The 21,802-nt window shown below is 38.5% G+C and overlaps 1 protein-coding gene across 4 annotated transcripts in view; it reads right to left on the minus strand.

Annotated features, from left to right (window-relative positions):
• The window catches only part of abcb6b (ATP binding cassette subfamily B member 6 (LAN blood group) b), a 32,419-nt gene that overhangs the window by 10,112 nt on the left and 505 nt on the right, over positions 1–21,802 (minus strand). For 2 of the 4 annotated variants that reach the window (XM_084421351.1, XM_084421353.1), the window contains exons 2-16: positions 20,314–20,512; positions 15,717–15,809; positions 15,421–15,613; positions 15,182–15,303; positions 14,984–15,093; positions 14,828–14,893; positions 14,625–14,750; positions 14,462–14,538; positions 12,879–12,942; positions 12,096–12,181; positions 11,950–12,007; positions 11,731–11,835; positions 856–1,030; positions 182–294; positions 7–101 (exon numbers count right to left, since the gene is read on the minus strand). In XM_084421351.1, coding sequence (XP_084277477.1) covers positions 7–101; positions 182–294; positions 856–1,030; positions 11,731–11,835; positions 11,950–12,007; positions 12,096–12,181; positions 12,879–12,942; positions 14,462–14,538; positions 14,625–14,750; positions 14,828–14,893; positions 14,984–15,093; positions 15,182–15,303; positions 15,421–15,613; positions 15,717–15,809; positions 20,314–20,512 — 1,682 coding nt within the window. The remainder of the gene's footprint in view (positions 1–6; positions 102–181; positions 295–855; positions 1,031–11,730; positions 11,836–11,949; positions 12,008–12,095; positions 12,182–12,878; positions 12,943–14,461; positions 14,539–14,624; positions 14,751–14,827; positions 14,894–14,983; positions 15,094–15,181; positions 15,304–15,420; positions 15,614–15,716; positions 15,810–20,313; positions 20,513–21,802) is intronic. The other 2 variants (XM_084421354.1, XM_084421352.1) reach the window with 1 other exon arrangement.

Below are 21,802 nucleotides of genomic sequence, written 5' to 3' on the forward strand. Positions count from 1 at the left end.
ACCTACCTGTGTGCCACGACGAGAGTGGTGTGGTTGGCACACACCTTAGCAAGAGAAGCCTGAATGTTACGCTCCGTTTGACTGTCTAAAGCAGATGTGGCCTGAAAGTAAAATATGCGAAGCAGAATTGAGCACATACCCACATCATAAATTGTCAATCTTCAAGAGAGCCTTTACTCACTTCATCGAGCAAAATGATGCGAGGGGATTTCAGGATTGTGCGAGCGATGGCCACTCTCTGTTTCTCTCCACCACTCAACTTCAGACCCCTTTCACCCACTTCAGTAGCATATCCTATCAATAATAACCAAAGGATTGGTCAGGGAAAAATTTACATTTTGTAATAATTTACACATCCTCAAGTTATTACAATACTATATGATTTAATCTTCCAAAACTGCAATCATTTATGTACACTACCGTTCAAATGTTTGGGGTCAGAAAGATGAATACTTTTACACAGCAAGGATGGATAAAATTGATCAAAAGTGACAGTAAAGACATTCATAGTGTTATAAAAGTATTATATTTTGTTCTTGCTGTGCTGTGCTGAACATAAATTCTTTTAGGAATCCTGGATAAAATAAAAATAAATCTATCACAGTTTCCAAAAAAAAATATGAAGCTGGTTTTCAACATTGATAACAAGAAATGTTTCTTGAGCACCAAATCATCAAAAACATTAAAAAGTCTTACTGACCCCAAACTTTTGAATGGCAGTGTATGCATTCCAAGGATGTACCTATGCTTTGGCTGCATCATAAAACTAGAGCAATTTCCAATGTAATGCTGCTATTCTGTGAACAGGCAAAATAAATGACTAAATCTAGCTATGAAAATGTAGCAGTCCTCTACCGTCTGGAAGGGATAATATCTTATGGTGGATATCAGCAGCCACTGCAGCCTCTTCCACTTCCTGGTCACTTGCAGAGATGCGTCCGTAGCGAATGTTTTCACGGATGTTGTCATTGAAAAGGACGGTGTCCTGAGGAACTACACCAATGTAGGATCGGAGGGAGTTCTGTCTCACCTGCATGTATGAAGATGAACATGCCAAGAAAGGTATAAGTCATTCAAATAAAGTACTTGTTAATCAACTAGAAATTCTGAGTTGCTATACAGCATAGCATATGCAAATGATTGAGGCATTTTGTTTAGACATTTGCATGTAGTTTTCTAGTTTTTATCTTCACACAAAGACTATCTAGCTTTACGCAGCCCTACATTGTAACAACAGGTGAATCGTGGATAGGTGGGACTCGAACTTTAAAGTATTTCACCACCTGAGGGTTTGGAGGTCTCCACTGCCTTTGAAAGTTAAGGAGCCAGGTGCTGATGGGCTATGAAGGGGTCCCAAGCTCTGAAGATCTGAAACCCCAATTATAAAGCAGGGTGACAATCTTCACATGCTGCCTGTTATTGGGAGGGGTGCGGCGATAGACCCCTGCCGAGATCCAAAGCCTGGCAAACTCTGTGAGGCAGTGCCAGCTGACATCAAGGGTTTCGAACAGAATAAAGAGGAGCAGAGACAAGACAAAGTAGGTCTGGAATGGGCACAAATTTTAAGGAAGCGCTAAGCTGACCCCCTTTCAGCAATATATCAAGAGTCCCGCTGCGGAGACGGTCTACGTCGTTTCCATCTGAATAACATTTTGATATGTTTCTGCTTTAGCGTAGGTAAAATATGTCTTGGCAGCGGCACAAAAACAAGCCACTGTTTGACAGAATGTTGACATTTTATATCCTAACAAATTTACAACCATAAATTGCAAAATTGATTTAAAAGCAAGAAGCAACACAAAGGCAGATTAGAAATGGTCTTCCTCTAGTATGGTTCTCAAACTATTCACCACTTCATTAAGGGTGTGTTCACACTTGTAGTTCGGTTCGGACCAAAAAAAAAACCATTTAGTCCTGGTCCGCTTAGCATTCACATTGGAATTTTTAATTCCGAACCTAAAGGCATAACGATATGTTCAACAACCTGATTGGTCGCATGTTATCAAGTATATTTCGCGACGGAACTTACCAAACGTCCAAAACAATGCTGTGTACCGGGCTAAATGCGCCCGTTGTATGTACATATAATGGTGTTTTGGCCAGCTGAAAACTCGTGAAGAGCTTATAAAATGTGTGAAGGGGTCAAAACAGCAGCAGGAATCCCTCCGTCACACACACAAATGAAGACCTGCTGCGAGGAGAAGCGGCAAATATGATGAGAAAAAAACAGGTATGCATTTTTAGGGTTGCATCTTGTGACATGTCCTGTTTTCGGTTAATTTATATGTCTTTGGTTCGTGTTGCGTTCATTTATCATTTGAACCACACCAGAGTTCGTTTGGAAGTGAACCGAGACCCATCTTTTCAGCGGTATCAGTCCGCACCAGGGTTCAGATGGCAGCGTTCAAACTAACTCAAATGAACTGCACTAACATAACAATCGCACCAGGGTTTGTTTTAATCGAATCAAACATGCCAAGAGTGAAAACACACTAAATCAGGTCATCCAAGTAATGTGTCATACTTTGATTAATACCAATATATATATATATATTAAATCCTTTAACTCTTAAATTTAAGTCCAGAAATCATTATCGATACTATCGATTAACTGTACTAAATCTAGCGTTTTCAGTCTAAAGCAGGCCACTTTTAAAGCTTGTGTCGAGGGCAAATACACAACTATATCGTGACTTGTCTGATCATACCCATCCACATTTTGCACGGCAGAAAAACGAATGCTGGTTATATATTAAATCAGGGGTGTTCAATATAAGTTTCCAAAGGTCTAGTCTCTGTATTTTCTATCCCAGCGGAGGTCCGGAGTTAGCTATAAAATTCCATGTGGACAGCAGCAGTACTTTGAAAAAGAAAAATCCGGAGTGTTCAAAATAGTCATCCAGGATGTGGATGTTGGTGCCAAAGCGTTGGGGTGTCTGAGAATTTATCTCCAAAAATATTCAAATGCAAAAGCAAGAAAATGGGGCTTTGAAGCCATAACTATTAGAGGGAATGTCAAGGCATCTTATCTGAAGAATAAACAGAAATGTGCAGACATAAAGTCTCTACAAATCAATATTCAATTAAGGGAGATTATCCATACAGATTAGATCTTGTGGCAATGAGGTCATAGCACATCTAATATGTTCTCTGTGTCCTAATGTCCCACAAGAGCCTTGGCTGTTATACTGCAATTAACTAAAGCTGTTGTCTGAACTTAGGTGCACGCACACCAATGAATCAAAGATGATTATTAAATCATTTGGCAAATGTACTTTGATTCACCATAATACCATAACAATGTGAATGCATACAAGTGGAGGAGGGAGAGTTCAGACTTTTAGACAACAAGCAATTAAGTCTGGAAAAAGACCACCCAACCCAACTCTAACACTAGTGTCTGCTGTAGTTCACCCTAAACTAAGCCAATTTTTGTAAGACCCAATGTACATAGATCAGCATTTGAATGGCTTTTTTATAGTCTATATTTGTGTATGCATATTAAGCTGGGATAGGAAAATAATTTAACATTTTAAAATTACACACTTCAGCTTCAGATTTAGTCTGTGCAGCTTAGAGAAAAGTTTTTCTTCTTTTGAACTCAGCTCAGAAAAACTGACCCAAAAAACCTCAATAAATGTACAAACAGAATCGAACTAACTGCTGTATGAAAAACTGACCGTAATCTTACCCACAACAGGGGAAACACAAAATTATTCTTAGATCACATTAAAGAAAAGCCCCCGTCTCAAAGCGCTGATAATAACAGAGCGAGAGAGAGAGAGAGCAGAGCGTGTGGTGCTCTGGCTGTTCAGTCGACCATTAATCCATGTGGCGAGTGGAACCAGCCTCAGTGTTTTCACTTCAAACGCCTGACGAATTAGATCTCCCTTTGAAGTTAGCTTTTTTGTTTTTTCTTTTGTTTATTTTTCGCCTGTTTTTTAGTGCGCTTAATTCGCCATCTTTCCATTCCTTCTTCCCATTCATTTGGCTCTTAAAAAAAGTCAATGTCCTTAATTTATGAACTAATTAACATCAGACTGGGCCGGGTGAGAGAGGGCTTACTGCAGCCATGTGAAACACAAATTGTTTCCCAGGTCTTTATGGGAGAGTAGCATCTGTCCCCTCACAATACAACTTTCATCCTAAGAGACGGCACTTTCGCTCTGGTTTCCGGTCCCATTTGCAACAGTATTCTCAATCATTTTGAGAGAAAAAAAGAATAAAAAAAAGTGAAAGTAGTCAGCACGTTTATGCCATTGAAGTTAAAAGAAAATAAAAAGTCTAAGAAGAAGAAACAACAAGATTGGCACAAGTATACATTACAACATTTTGGAAAACCTGCACTTTTAGTGAAAGTCCATCCTCTCACGCATGATTAAGACATTTATTTTCATTGTCATTTAGATATTGACTGTATTTGAGTATCTTTTCCTTCTTGCGATCATAAACGCCATTTTTGAAACTGATTCAGGTTAAAATCAGGTTGCTATCAGGGAGGAACATTAAACTCTCTCTTCAGACAGACTCAGTATACAGTAATATAACTTGAGTGACTAGTCAAGTGATTCTACCACTAGTCAACTAGTCACAGATCACATACTGTATATTCAGTTGCACTTGTTCTATATGCTGACAGGTGTGCTGGTATATTTGTGTGTTCTGAGCGTAAAGGTCCAATATATTTGGTATTACAAGAAGTGAAAATAAGATTGCTTTGCGCTCCCAATATAGCATGTAAGCAAACTACACTTTTAAGTGGACTTTTAAAACATACAAGCCAAAACTGTTGCAAACTGCTCAGAGACCCTGAGGCCTCTAAATGCCCCCCAGAGGCTGATAGAAAATAAAAGCGAGTAAGACATTTGCTTTGTACCATTTATGACAAAGCAAGCATCAATGGCAATACACAAGTTTCCATTACACAGGACATACTCTTCTATAGTTGCCCACCATGCTAAAGCTGCACAGTGTATCATTTATATAAGATAAATAATATTTGTATTTGTCGACTAGAAAAAAATGAGTATTCATGCAGGCCCTAATACACAAGGACCTGCATTTCAAGTCACTAAATGGTACTAATTCTTAAATAGCACATTGTTTAGATGTTGCCTTTTATTCAAGTTGTGCAAAATAAGAAAAATAAGGCACATATTACTGTTAACCACTGAATTTCATATGACTACTGTGCATGTCAAAAGCAGTTACAGTGCACCATTTTTTATGCCATGAATTTGTCGTTTATATAATAGTTCAACTACTTAATGACCTCTCAGTGTAGCTAAACATCATTTTCTAGTTTATTTGTGACTCTAAGTAAACTGCTTATGTGTTTCACATGGCACAGCATGTCTAGACCCTCAGACGGGGAAAACAGGCCATATCAGACGCTCAAATATGAGAGAAACCCAACCAAAACTGTGATATGCAAAACATAAAACATGCTACAATTGAATCCACTTGTCGAGAAGCAGACACAAGTATTGTTCTGCATATCCGACCAGATGTGCGCACAAATCAGGGCTGCAACCGTTTACTTGAAAGGCACAAAAAAAAAAAGGCTGGGAGGGAACTACCCATGTGCTCCTAACCTGGACCAAATGTACGCAAAACATCTTGTTTACACGAACCTCCACATGCTGCTCTGTTTAACACTTCACAGGATTGTTATAGACTCCAGTCTCTTCTCCTCTGCAATCCACTAAGTCAGACGCAACATCAATGAAGCACAGTGCCTCAGAAATACAGAGGTTCAACGGGGGCAAGGGGTCGTTCTCTTTCAGTCTCCTTTCAGTCTTCGGTTTCTTACTACAGTTAAATGTTACGTGCAAAGAAGACAATGCCACAGGCAGAAAAATGTCCAGACTGCTGAAACTGGAAATGTTTCCAGTTGACCTCTCGCCTTCAGTTATCAACTGCAACAGAATCAATAACCTACTTTTATGAAGTGTTCCATATAGTGAAGTATGACAGAAGGACAGCTGGATCCCAGCATGAAGGGTCATCAAAATTTTACTGCTCCAGCTGTGAAAATCGATGAATGGTTTTCAATCAATAAGGCTGGATTCTAGTACTCTAAAACAAGCAGCTTGGTGATTTTAATAAAGGTTATTGCTAATTAAACTTTTACACTTTAAAAGTTTAAATAGTACTTCTGAGGAATATATGTTTACAATGATGTACATTCAACATGAGATGAAGAAAAGTAGTTTTATTCTAAACAGAGCGGGATGCTCCCACATGGGAGACGCCATGTTGAAATCACTTGACCAGTCGTGTTATTCAATTGACAGTTACTACTAATAATAACAATAATAATAATAATAATAATAATAATAATAATAAATGTACTTAAGCACAAACCATATACATAAAAGTACAGCTTTGCATTATCGCTTCACTAGGTTTGCATGTTTTGCTAACCACAACGACTCGTAGCTCCTATGCCGCAGATCGAGAAAAGCTGCCAGACGCAAACCAGCATGACCAAAAAACCATAACAATACATTTCAATTGAATATGAATGTATATTGTACGAGATGGAAAGAACAAATGAAATGACAAAAAAGATAGACATCCATTAGAAAACACACTTCATGTATATAGGCCAGAAGTGTCAGCAAAAGTTTTCTGAGAGGAACAAGTGCCAGTGAAAACCAAACAAAAATTTCTAATTTAATGAGTGCACTGGAAAGTGAACAGGAAATTATTGGTGACAGAGAAAAAGAATGGTATCAGGACATGTTGCAGGCTGAACTCAAACCCATATCATCCATATGAGCACCATGAGCTCGACAAACAAGCAAGAATACATATTACCAAATTCTCTTACAACACTTTAAAAAATTTTTTTATTTAATACACCAAAATACAAACAAACACTGTGGAGACTGGTATAAACGGTTCTAAAAGGTTGGGTTGGTAAGATTTTTTAAAAATGTCTCTTACGCTCAACAAGGGATTATTTATTTGCTCAAAAACACAATAAAAGCAGTAATATTGTGAAATAATATTACAATTTAATATGACTGTTTTCTATTTGAATATTTAAAAATGTAATTTATTCTTGTGATTGCAAAGCTGAATTTTCAGCATAATTACTCCAGTCTTCAGTGTCACATGATCTTTCATAAATCAATCAAATATGCTGATTTGCCACTCAAGAAACATTTCTTAATATTATCGATACTGAAGACAGGAAACTGATTTTTGTCAAGATTCTTTGATGATAAGAAGGTTCAAAAGAACAGCACTTATGTAAAATGGAAATATGTTTAACATCTTTACTATTAGTTTTGATCAATTGAATGCATCCTTGCTGAATAAAAGTAGTAATTTCTTCTTTTTTTGGGCACACTGACAGAAACAGGTTAATCACGAGCAGTGCTGTCTGTCAGGTGCATGACGTACGTGTGTGTGTGTGTGTGTGTGCGAGCGCAACAGAACATGTGGCCCGTCAGCTGTCAGTGTGGTGTCTGTGTTTCTCTGCTCCCATCGCTTACAAGATCAATGAGCCCCAGCGGGCGCCCCCCACTCCACCCTCCCTAAAACACGCTGGCAAACAACTTACATTTCCTACCATCAAAAGCCACTTCTAATTCCTTTGAAAAGAAACAGTTACGACCCTCAAAGTTTCTTATTCGGAAAAGTTCCGCATTTTAACAAAGCTTTCATGTTAGTCGTTATTAGCGCACTACAATCTTTTCCGTTAACCAACCTGGCCTTACTCCCGACCACGTCATTTGTTCTCTCAATCTTGCTTGCGTTTGAGCCGTTTGTTTGTTTTACGAGTCAGGAAACTCAGAGAGAAGGAATGCACTTGTGCATTTATTTCAATGACAACATTCATAAAGCAACACTCATTCAGCTGTGAAGTCGATGAGGAATAGCTCTGATATTTCTGAGTCATATTTTCCCCTCGTCATCTGACAAGATGAATTCACGTCTCAAATACATCTTTCACAGACACGAGGGAGTCGATGCTGCACAGAGAAGGTACAAGCACCAGATGAAAACAGCCTTGAGGAATCCACTCCATCAAAGGCCTTAGGATTCAAATGTTGATCTATTATTTCCATCAAAGTGCTTACCTGAGAAAATGTGCATGAAGAATGACCAACAGATGTTTCTTGCAGAGTGTGCGTGTCTGTATCCTGTGACTGATTTGTAGAATATAACAAGATTTGTTGCACAACTGCTTGGTCATGATGACAACTACTTGTATTCTCACTTCTAAAGTTACAGGGACTCTATGAAATACTACCTGATATAAAACACATAACTTTAAGAGTTTCTCCTGCATTTTAGAGGACAAGTCTAAATTAATTGTTATTTTATTCCATATATAACTTTTTGTCCCCGTCCACAAAAGCCTGTGGTCTACGTGGATATCACGAGCCAAGTCCTGTTAGATTTGTCTCGTTCATAGGCTAGTTTATTCAATTCACACACAAGCAACATTTTGGATGTTAGTGCCTTGTTGCATTGGTCACAGAAGGCTCAAGGAATGCTTTTTTAGTCACTGTCGCAAACAGCAAAAACATTTGGATGTTCTCAATACATTGAGACCATCCAACTCTGTGCCTGTAAATTATTTGTTCTTTGTCGCACAATAGACGAATAACATTCTTTACCTTAAATTCTTTTGTAACTTTTCCAACATTTCTAGACAAATGTAGTCCCACAAGTCATTTATTTCTCCAAAAGAACTGTCTGATTCATCTAACCTTTAGTTAGTGACATTTTTATTTTTATTTAGCATTGTCTTTCGCTGACCAACAGGCCAATTTTTAGGCATTTTCATCAAACTTTGGCTGTCATAGTAACAATGCAAACTTATGTAGGTTCACTATGCGTGCGACTTCATCAATAAATGTTTTTTTCCACTCTTCGTTTATTAGGACTTCTTGTTTCGACACCTGACCTAACAACCCATCGCACAAAAAAACGGCAAAAAACACACATCAAATATGATATAATCGTTCAGACTGAGACGAATTAAGAACAACATCGATTTTGTTCGAAGTCCCAAGAGCCAAAGAGTGCATCTCAGTCAAAAAAACATATCTAATAGTTAGTTTCACGCAACATACTTCATATAGTACAGTACTTGGCCAAAGATCTATTCATTTGCCAGCTCATGCTTTAGGAGTCCAAATGCTAATGTTCCAGTGAGTTTAATGAGTTGGATCTGGCCAGTAGTGAGAGGGATGAGATGCTGAACTGATGACAGCTGCTCTATAAAAGTAAATCTCCCCTCATGCTTGTACTGTGAGAAAGCGCTCACTCCCTATGAGAGTACTGGCACGCTGATCTACCTCATGCTTCCTGCTGCGCTCCAAACACATTAACGCAGCAGGAATGTTTGGCCATCGTGCGCAAGTGTGAAGGCGGTTGTTTGAATGCTGGGTTGTGGTTCATGGATTTGACATGATACTGGAGAGGCTGTGAATGCGTGTGTAGGAGAGGACGAGAGAGATTTACTTGTCGGCAGTACTTCCTCCATGTAAATGCCAAACCACAGCTTCCATCTCCAAATGATTTCTGAAGACTGGAGTCATCGCTGCTGAAAATTCAGCTTTGCCATTACAGGAATAAATTACATTTAAAATTACATTCAAAAACATTTTTTTTTTTAAATCAATCCCAAACTTTTGAATGTTAGTGTTAATGCTAGTACATTACATAAATAAATAGATTGTTACAGAAAATTATTGTCATGTAAGGGCCAGTTTCTAAAACATTTCTGACATTAAAATTATATTCTATAAATTCAAAATAAAGGGCCAAAATCAACTTTTTTAAATGCTAAAACAGAATTTTGGCCCCTGAAAACTGATCTTCAGATTTGCTAAAGATTACATTTAACAGTGTTATTAAACGACCAGTAATGATTGATTATATGTGAGTGTTAGGTGAATGTTAACACAGATAACCTAAAACAACCTGGTTGCATGTAAACAGTTTATAATGAATGCATCTCATTATAAACAACTACTCGTTCCCCCTCCCCCTGCCTTCTATATTACAAATATTTGCTAAATATATCATGTCATGCTGCATAGTCCTGTGAGTAAAGGTAACACAACCTTCTGTCCTGGATCAGACCAGCAGTCCAGAAGTGAATCTAGCAGTTGTGAGCAGAGACCAGCTCTGTGCAAGAGGCCACCGTCTCCCTCAGGACACTGGAGTAAAAGCAGCTTACAGCTCCATATTCATTATTTACGTCTCTCTCACTATGATTAATTCACAGGGGGCAGGTTTACTTGGAAATAAGAGTGAACCGTAAATCATATCCCCAGAACATTGTCATGTGTAGTGGAGGTTATATGATCTATGGTCGCATCTTACATCACTGGTGTCACTGCATTGTAGTTAACAGTGAGACAGCTTGTACGGTCTGGTATAACATCACCTCAATCAGGCTCCTGTTACACACAGTTCTGCGTTGTACAATCACTAAGAATTTGTATTCCCAGGGCTATTCAGATAGGGTAAACTGAACAGTCAGGTATGTGTAAGCAATGGAAATGTTTGACGGTAGAGCACCAAAAGTCTCACAGATATAGATATAAAAGATAAAAGTCTCACTCTGTGCTTGAAAAGACTTCACAGTTTATGTGTGAGACACTAGTAACAACATTATCAATGCTAGCACTGCACTACGAAGAACACTTTGACATTGAATTGTGACTAGAATAACTAAGGGACAATCTCTTCTCAAGCAGACAGTCTGAAGCAAGCTTGGTAGGAAATTAATTTTTCACATTTTAATGCAAGTTCTTTGTCCTCTTCAGTCAGTAAGACACTCTTCTCTTCTAACACCAGCCCTGTCACTATTCAAACCTTACATTAGAGGTCAGCAGAGATGCAGGCGGGGTCGAGGAAGATTTCTGGTATAATTTTAAAACGTTTTTTTATAGCTACAGTCTAGACATTTATATAAACTATGCGGCTTCTCTTGTGCATGAAATATGAAGAGAAATGTAGGCGACCATGTGAGCTGGACGCACAGGTGACCTTCAATTTACACCAGTCTGGTTTGCTATAAAGATTAATGAATTCGCAGAAGGGTAGATTCATACTGATTACTTTTAAGATGTTTTTATTATCCTTTTAAAGCTTGAAAATGTTGATAACATAGACTTTCAATCAATGGATGAACAAAAATTATGAGAATATTAATAATTTCTTCATTTGTGCTTCGACGATAAGTCTTATTAGTCTAAGGATTGGAATGACATGAGTTAAATGTAAATGCTGACCATTTTTATTTTTGGATGAAGTAACCCTTTAACCTTAAATCTAAACATTCTCTAAAATCTTACAGATCCTGTTATGGTAATTGTACAAATCATTCTATCCACCTTATTTTGCAATGCAGAAGTAAGCTATTTTATGTGAATGTGCGAGACTTCCAATTCATTAGCCACTATAGGTAAATAACTAGAAGAATAATGCAGTAAACTGTAAAACTATTTGTGCTACAAAACAGTGTGTTTATAATTACAACTATACATTAAAATAATACGGTAAGAAATACCGGTTTGCAATATCAAGCAGCATAACAAGCTATTTTACACAGCTAAAAATTTACTGGAAGTGGATGACACCGGAAGCCAGACACATTCAATTTACAAATGGCCGCACCCGCTCTTATGTGAAAAATAAGGTGGATAGAAGCTTTTTCACCTGACCATAAAAACGTCTGTTGTCCTGTGTCCTGACCTTTGAGATGTCCTGACCATCGATGAGGATGCAGCCTCCTTGCACGTCATAAAAACGGAAAAGCAGGCGGATGATGGTGCTTTTACCTGATCCGGATGGACCAACCTGTTAAATAAGATATTAGCGGAGGTGAACATCTTGCACCTTTACACACTTTCTTATTTTGTAAAAGTTTTAGTGCACTATATTCACAAATGTAGAATTCTGATAACGTTTTACCAGTGCAACTGTCTGACCAGGCATCACTGTGAACGAGACTTCACTGAGAATCTCTTTTCTGTCAGGAAATAAAACAATTCAGATGTAAAAACATATGGATACTGCAAGAAAAAACATCTGCCTTTATCGATATTAGCATGACTCACCCTGCAGTGTAACTAAAACACACGTTCTGGAAATCAACCCTTCCTTCTGTGAACGACAGGTCTCCTGCATTCACATCATCCTTTACCTACAGCAGAGAGGAATCTGGAAGTTAGAAAAAGCAATCTGGGCATGTATCACAGGAGACAATGAGAGCACTGGGTTGGCAGTGAATTAAGCAAACCTGAAGAATGCATTAAAACTGATTTATTGGCAAAAAGTTGAGGGCTCTTTCTAGTCAAGTTCAAGAATCAGTTTGCAAATTCGCTGCGACAGCTTTTGGGAATACATAAAAAGAAACGTGAAGATCAAATAAGGGTTTTAGTCCGATTATTTGCATATGAATGGAATCTAAAGACACTGGGAGTGTCGAGGAACGACTGGCTGTTGGTTGCGTGACTTTGGGGAAAGGGTCCCCAAAGGACGGGGGTAACTTGAGTCAGTGCAGGAGGTCATGACAATAAATCAACACTCACTGGCCCACAAGACCAAAGCTGGCATGTAAAGACGGGCCGCAATGCAGCTTTTGGGAATCGATTAGATGGGTATTTGTGCTGTACAAACTACAGCAGTCAACATTTGAAATGGATCAAAACCTTTCATCAAAGTTATACATGAATTTTGAACAATACACGTTCTTGTCTTAGGACAACTTTGATGAACTTATCTGATCCACTTCAAATGTTGACTACTGTAGTTGACTAGTAAAAATACTATTTGGAAGTGATTTACCTTTGACTTGACTACAAAATGACTCAAGACGTCCATCTTTAGTGACTGCTCACCTCTTTTTCCTCTGTTAGTAGATCAAACATGCTCTCCATGTCAACAAATGCACTTTGGATCATTCTGTGCAAACAAAACAGCGCAATGAAATAAGTCAATGGAACTGAAAAGTTTGGTAACTGCCTTTTTTAAAATTAAATTTTAGGGAGTGTTCACTTGTAGTGCGGTTCTCTTGGTCCAGATCATAAAAAGAAAATGAAACATTTAGTTCTGGTTGTATGTGCGTAGTAGCCTACATATGATAGTATTTTAGCAGCTGTGAACTTCACAAAGAGCTTATAAAATGTGTAAAGGAGTCAAAACAGCGCCAGGAATTCCTCCGTTACACACAAACAAAGATCTGCCGTATTTCCAACACCTGTACTGAACAGTAATGGGCAACATTATGATGAGAAGAACCAGGTATCCTTCTGCATTATGTCCTTTTTTGGTCGCATCTTGTGACACCTGTCCTGTTTTTTGTTCGTTTAGATGTCGTTGGTCTGTGTTGCATTCATATTTCAATTGAACCGCACCAGAGTTTGTTTGGAAACAGACCGAGACCAGCGGTCTGGGTCCGCTTGTTTGGTGCACACCAGGGTTTCCAATGGCAGCATTCACACTTATTCAAATGAACCGCACCAGAGTTCATTTTAATCAAACCAAACCTGCCAAGTGTAAACACATCCTAAGATTCAAAGGGTCTGATTCACAAAACATTCATATGGATAAAAAAAAATTCATTTCCATTTTATTTTATTACTTAATAATAAAGTTAAGAATATTTTGTATTACCAAAACATTTCTTAAGATTGTTGGTTTAAAGACAAACCTTAAAAAGACTTTGAATTCCTGAAAAGAATGTTCTTAAAAATCATCGAAAATAATCTCTTAAAGTTATGATAACCTCCACCTTATGTAAAATCCCCAAAGATAATGTTTAATGAATTTGTTGGGTTGTTTCAAATATTAAGCATTACAACATAACACTAGCAACATACAGTATATAATACATATTACTAGGGACGTGCATGAGCAATCTGAAATGACACTTATGACTAACGACTAAAAACAATGATTGTTCATGAGTAGGCCTATGTGGGGCGTAACTTTTGCTGAATTTAAAATTCAGTAACAAATCTACAAAAACGACTCATATCGTTAAAAAAAAACATTTTTGGCAGCATTCATATTCTCACACACTAGATTCTTTGGCAAGAACTACCATACAACCAAACATCACCAAAGCCTGTAATTTTCTTCTTAAAGTGTCTATGTGGTGTTTTCAATATGCTTTAAGACAAACCATGTGCAAATTCATAAGTCAACACCATTGCAGAGTATTTTCTCCTTAAAACTTCATGGTTAAAGACATGGTCTCAAAAACATGGATTGAAACCGCTGGAGTTCCTTACGTCACAAACTACCTTGTAACCAATCACATTAACATGCGGACGGGCTTTAGCATATCATTAATATGCCGTGAAGCAAGGGAGTCTCAAGAAAAGCCAGGTTATCCCGGTATATGTTTCTGTTGGTATGGAAAAATCGTATACATTTAGCAATATAGCGAGTGCCCCAGATTCTCCTTTTCTAATCTTACCTATAATATGTACCAAACCAGTTGAGTGGAGTGTAGAGCTGGATAATATATGTTCCAAAGAGAACATAGTCACCAACCTATAAGAGCAACAACAGCGCATGAACAACGAAAGTTATGCTCAAGATCAATAATCAAGATCAATTATGAGTAGAGATTACTGTACTTGAAACTTGTCCACTGTAACATAATATGCACAAAGCAGCGATCCGGCCAACAGCCCCAATCCAATAATCAGGTTCTGGGTTTGGTTCAGGAGGGCCAGGGAAGCATTGGTCGTCCATTCACATGCCTGAGCAGAAAGAGAATCCAACTCAGTGTCTCTCCAGTCAACTGCTTATGAAGTCAAAGTTTAAGTGATCGCATTACCTGATATTTTAGGATAGCATCCTCAAAGCGCCTCACTTCAAAACCTTCTGAATTATAGTACTTCACCTAAATGGTATGACACATTTTGTAAACTTTGCAAGCTTAACACTCCATGGCCAACCTAGGGAAAATTTGTTATGGCATTTGGTTACTTACAGTTTCAAAGTTGAGAAGTGAGTCCACTGCTTTTGACTTGGCATTGTTGTCCTGTGTGTTCATTTCCCGCCTGTACTTGGTTCTCCATTCAGTGATGATGATGGTGAGAGCTGGAAACAAATGTCAAATTGAACTAGACATCAAAATATGCCTGTTGAATGTCAGCTCTTATAATATGAAGTGAAGTACTGCACTTACTGAGGTAGAGTAACATGCAAATGAAGACAATGAGGCCGAACCAGGCACTGAAGTACGTCACAAAATAGATGATGGCAATGACGATGTCAGCAATAGTGGGTACAATGCTAAACACAATATAGCTGTAACACAAATCAATAATGAACATTTAAAGATAAAAATATAAAAACAGAGTTTGAGCATTTTAATGGATAGCATGTCTAACTAACCAAGTTGTTTAAAAGAGCAAATCATCAGACCTTAACAAGTTGTTGACGGAAGAGGTCCCACGGTCAATGCTGCGCAGGACATCTCCGGTGCGGCGGCCCAGGTGCCAGCGCAGAGAGAGGCCATGCAGGTGACCGAAAAGACGGACCTGCACCACACGGCTGGTGTACTGCTGGACACGTGTCCACAGGAAGCTGCGCAAGTTACTGACAAACCCTGACGTTCCTGAGCGGAAAGAGACAGTTAATGCTTGCTTCAGAGTTGTATTGTTTAAAACCAGCGTCATATGCCTCTTCCTTACAATATCAATATGAATGTCAGCCCTCACCTACCCCTCCGCCCTGCAAGAACTTAAGGAGGACGTAAACACAGACCGTGATGGCCAGGGGTCTCCAGCTCTCCAATGCTGACAGCTGGTTCACTGGAATATTAAAAATGCAGAAACACAGAGGAGATGTGAGTGCATTAACACTTGTGCTGGCTTGTCTTAGCTTAAAAAAAAAAAAAAAAAAGTTTTGCCATTCTGCCATTCAAAAGTTTGGGGTCTGTAATTTATATATATAAGAGATGTTTCTTGAGCAGCAAATCAGCATATTAGAATGATTTCTGAAGGATCATGTGACACTGATGATGACGGCTGATGCTAGCTCTCCATCACTTCTCATCCTTCTCGATCTTACCACAGCATTTGACACCGTGGACCACCATATTCTTTTACACCGCCTCCACTCCTCCATTGGACTCTCTGATACTACTCTGGCCTGGTTTACATCATATCTCACGGACAGAACTGAGTATGTATCCCTGGGTGGTGCTAAATCGGACACACACTCTGTCACCTGTGGTGTCCCTCAAGGATCAGTCCTTGGCCCCACCCTCTTCACGCTGTACATGCTCCCCCTTGGTCATGTCATCAGCCGGCATGGAATATCTTTCCATTGCTACGCTGATGACACCCAACTTTACATTAAAACAAACCCAACCCCCTCTGCAGCCCTTTCCACACGTTCCACCTGCTTGGAGGAGATAAAGACGTGGATGGCGGCTAACTTTCTGCAACTCAACAGCTCAAAAACAGAAGCCATTCTTGTTGGCACTCCGCACCAGACCCGGTCATCCACCATCACCAGCATCACCTTCTCCGGCCACGACATCCACCTCTCATCCTCAGTCACAAACCTCGGTGTTAGAATGGACCCTCACTTGACCTTTGAGGCCCACATTAAACATCTTTGTAAAACCTCCTTTCACCTCAGGAACATTGCAAAACTCCACCCCATACTCACTTTCCCCGATGCCGAAAAACTTGTCCACGCCTTTGTCTCCTCCAGGCTGGACTACTGTAACGCGCTCCTCATCGGGATCCCAAGCAAGAACATCCAGCAGTTGCAGTACATTCAGAACTGTGCTGCTAGGATCCTGATGGGCGTGCGGAAGTACCACCACATCACACCCATCCTCAAATCGCTCCATTGGCTTCCTGTCCAGTACAGGATTGAATTCAAAGTTTCCCTTCTGTACCACCAGTGCCTCCATGGCACTGCCCCCTTATATCTCAAACAACTCATCACCCCCCTTTCCTCCTCACGCCATCTCCGCTCTGGACAGGCCAACCTCCTCCAGCCTCTGAGGACAAGGCTTCGAACTATGGGTGACCGCACCTTCTGTTCAGTTAAAATGTATTATTATTATTATTACTGAATCAAATAAATGCAGCTTTGGTGAGAGTAAAATAATTATTTCAAATAAATATATATCTTTTTTTTTTTTTTTTTTACACTCACCAAAGCTGCAATTATTTGATCGTAAAAATATTATGAAATATTAGTAAATAAATAAATAAGTAGTTTTCTACTTTAATATTTTAAAATGTCGTTTATTACTGTGATGCATAGCTGAATTTTAGCATCATTCCTCCAGTCTTCAGTGTCACATGATCCTTCAGAAATCATTCAAATGTGCTGATTTTATGCTCAAGAAACATCTCTTATTATTATCAATGTTGAAAACCATTGTGCTGCTTATGTTTGAAGAAACCTTGATACATTTTTTTCAGGAATCTTTGATGAACAGAAACAGCATTTGAAAAAGAAATACATACAAATGTTAAAAATGTCTCCACTGTCACTTTTGATCGATTTAATGCATCCTCGCTGAATAAAAGTATTAATTTCTTTATTAAAAAAAAACCTTACTGACCCCAAACTTTTGAACAGTAAGATTTTTGCTGAACTATCCCTTTAACTGCATGAATATCCCCAAGGCTCTCTATAGGAAGCACACACTGAGAACACATTTCGCTGTGTTTTCCTATTAATAATGAGTGTGTGCAGAACATCTTCCCTTTAATCACACACGGACAATAAAACTTTAACATCCTGAGTCATGCATAACTACATGACTTCAGTTCAACACACCAAAATTTAACAACTGCCCAAAACCGCTAACTCACTGACTTTTACGTGAATCCACAACAACACATCCAAAGGGATGCCGTCTTGAGCCAGGAGCCACAGCATAATGCATCTAAAGAGCAAACACATTGGTCTGTCCTGGGAGCTGAGAAAGATCCTCAATGCGATTAATTTACATTCATGGCCGTTTTGATCGTGCGCTCGGAACCGAATGAGGAAAGAAAAGGTGGAGGGTTGAAGAAAAAGAAAATCAAAACAATAAAAGAAAATGCCCAGGGCAAAAGCAAAAACTCTCTTCCTCTCTCTTGAGCTGGGGGAGTAGAACTGGATGGTGAGAGAGCTGATTTTTATCCTTGGCATAGGGGCAGAAAGAGCTGCGGACAAAAAGGCCCTTGTACCAGCGTGTTAACTCGGCTAAAAGCCCCTAATGCCCCCTAATCGTGACTGGCAGGGTTGGTGACCTCCCCTATTACCCCTCTCAATCTCTCTCTGCCACACAAAAGCTAACTTTTCTCCCAGCGTGGCTTTCATGTGCCTCCAAATGCAAAGCTGTTACTCGTCTCTGATAATGCACATACACACCACCGACTTCAGGAAGAGATCAAATGAACAGCGTACACTTAAAGAGCGAGGATGATAAGAGAGAATGAATAAATGAATCGAGACAGGGAATTTCAAAAATGGGGGGCGAAAGAAAGAAGAAAAAGAGACAGAATGAAGGGTGGAAACAAAGTCTTGAGCCACAGAAGAGTTTAGCATAGTTGGGTTTTGTCCCACGTTTCTTTTGTGGAAGTTCGATACTTCTCGGCTTATGTGAACCAAAGGCTTTGACTTCTCTGGGAGGTTTTGGGGGCTGCTCACCCATCCAGCTGGCCCACAACAACAAGGGGCTGAGAAAACTGGCAAAGGAGGGGCAATCTGACTTCACAAGCATGCTCCCGCATATGCATTCTTGACTTGCTTCAAAGCTGCCTTTACATATAGTTCTTCATCAACCATTATCTCCGTTTTTAGCTATTTTATACATGTAACATTTTAATTATGTATCTGTTATACCCTTTTCTAAACTAAAATGGCCTCAGCACAGTTGCACGCCTTTCCAATTATTTCTGCAAACAAGTTAAATCATTTATTCATTAATGCACAAAAAACTACTGATCATCTGGGGGGAAAAAACGCAGCTCCCATTTTCCCAGGTAACAGGGCAAATGCTAAAAGATGCTGTCCTCTACTGGTCACGTGTGGTAATGCAACAAAAAGTGAAAGGGTCTTTAGATGTACAGTTTTTTCACAATCCCTAGGATAGATTTCTAGATTCCAGCTGTTGTTTTTTTGTTTACATTTGCTAGGACTCAATACTTAGGATTTCTCAATACTTAGGTCAGTTTTCAAAACTCTTCACACAGTGAGCACAACAACATACTGAAATATATTCTGAATCTAAAAAACAACAACTTTGAAATACTATTAAAACAATTAGATGTAGCTAAACACCTATAAGTTTTAGTCGTTCAATTTCATTTGGGGAAAACGTGGGAAAAATGTTGTACTTGAATGTAAACATTGACCATGTAACATATTGCAGTGAGTTATAAACAGCAGAGAGATCCAGTGTATTGCTACCTGGTAGTGTTTTTAGGTAGTGTGTGTTAGGTAGTGACAGTGTTTTATGAATGACAAAGCGCGTTTGCTGGGTGACAACCTTTTAGTGTTATGGAAGAATGGCTTGATTTCAGACATTAATAAAGTGTTTTTGTAGTTTTAGTGCATTTTGGATGTGAAATGAACTGCTGTGCCAAGTTGTTTAGGGGAACTGTGTGAAGAGTTTTGAAAAAGTGACAAGTTTTGAAAAATGCATCGTAGCAATTGTAAAACAACAACAGTAATATCTGGGCAATGTCATTTTTTTTTTTTTTTTATTATTCATTATTAATATTTGCCCCATATAAATTAGTATTTTTTATTATCTTTATGTGGACTTTTTTTCCTTCAAGTATATAGTATTTCATCCATTTATGTCAATTGAACCAACTGGCTTTGTTAAAACAATATACAAAATACAAATATAAAAGTAGCTGTAAATAACTCAAGACAGAACATCATTTTCACTTTTTCAATAATTAGCCAGTAAGTGCTGTTCTTTTGAACTTTCTATTCATTAAAGACCACAATTGTATCACGGTTTCCGACACTGAATTGTCACTGTGTGACACTGAAGACTGGAGTAATGATGCTGAAAATCCAGCTTTGCCATCACAGGAATAAAGTACATTTAAAATGTATTTTAAACAGAAAACAGTTATTTTAAATTGCAATTTTACAATATTATTGTTTTTACTGTATTTTAAACCCTTAACTAATATAGACAAAGAAGAGAGTATCACGAAAAAATACATTAATTCAAGGTCTGCTTTAAGGTGGGGCATTTTTGTCCCTGCTGTGGAATGACGGTTAAATTAATAAATACATTTGATTGAATTCTAAATGCATAGCTGAAGAGTCTAGTCTCACCGATGTTCCTGCTGTAAATGGGTACGAACACATTGATGACGCGCTCGAGACCAAGCAGCCCAACACACAGAATCACCAGAGCCTGCAGCCGCACACTTCCTCTGGGCCACATGAATGGCACCAGCAGACACACTTTCCTCCTGAAGTCCTGCCATGCTGAGCCAGAGATCACCTCCACAGGGCCTTGTCTTTGAGGCTTCTGTTGAAGAGTAAAAATAATTTAAAACAAAAGAATAAAATAAAATACAATTAACCCTTGGGCGTCCTTATGGACATTTTTGTCTTTTTGCCTGTGTAAGTATGTATTTTTATTGGAATTTTACTATTTCCTTTAATAAATCTATTTTACATTAGGTACACAGAATAATTACACTTCGAAACCCATTAAGACGGCAATTTTTAATCCCAGGGCCATTTAACTATAATGATACAGTCTTTGTTAATAGGCTTTCATTCTGTTGGCAAGGCTTCAAAAAATTCTTATTTTTTTACCAGATGAGTCAAATGAGGTCTCGCCCCCTATTGACACTATTATTCACTCGGGAATAAGGTCTTTAGTGTCTAACCTGTAACTTGTTCCACTATCTAACTTGCAATAACTAAACAGACTTCAGACAATGCCTTCGAATATGCTTTAATCACGGCCGGAGGATCTCAGACAAATTTCAGAGAGAAACCCACCTGCAAAAGGAATTCAACAGTTTTTATAGAACAGGAGCATAGCAAAAGTGACACGATACATTACATAATTTCCCTACAATTTGATTGGTTCTTCATAGGCAAACCCTTCTGGTACTAGGTAGAAGCAAACTCTGTTTTCTTGATTACTTCATTGTTAATCACAAGTTTTCAAACCTAGACATCTGTCTAATTTCATTTCCCATATTTGTTATTTTTACACTCACACACTCAAAGTCACGAGTTTTCGGCCAAAGGGTTTGGAAACATTTAAGATTCAAAAGTATATAAATGTTGTTCCTGCAAGAAAAAGACATTTTAGTTATGATTCATTAAAAAATCCATCACACCTGTAAAGCATAAACTCGCTTTTTCGGAAAAGTTTTTCCTGGTTTCTGCGTCTGCGTATAATAGAGCCAATTGGATAAATTATGCAGCTATAATTGTGTGGGTGTGTTGGTATGGATGTCAGAATGTGGTTCGTGTGCGTGAAATAAAAAAATTGTGTGTGTGTGCGCGTGTAATATTTAAGAGAGAAAAACTCTACTGTACTGCAATTCACAAAACCAACCACTGTGTGTACCAGTGGAGCTTTGCTGGCATCCAGTGGGGGAAATTGGAACTGCACACAAACAAAATCTTACTGAAAGCTAAAAAAATTTCGAGATATAAACCTCAAATTTAGAACACAACTTGTTTAGATTTATGGCTTGGATTTTCTAGTTGTTTTTTACTTCAACAAAACTTTAAAATTAGACCAAACAAATAACTTATGTGCTCCAAAGCTTCAAAAAAATTTGACATGGACATT

The sequence above is a fragment of the Rutilus rutilus genome (assembly GCF_951802725.1).
Source record: "Rutilus rutilus genome assembly, chromosome: 10".
Lineage (NCBI taxonomy): Eukaryota > Metazoa > Chordata > Actinopteri > Cypriniformes > Leuciscidae > Rutilus > Rutilus rutilus.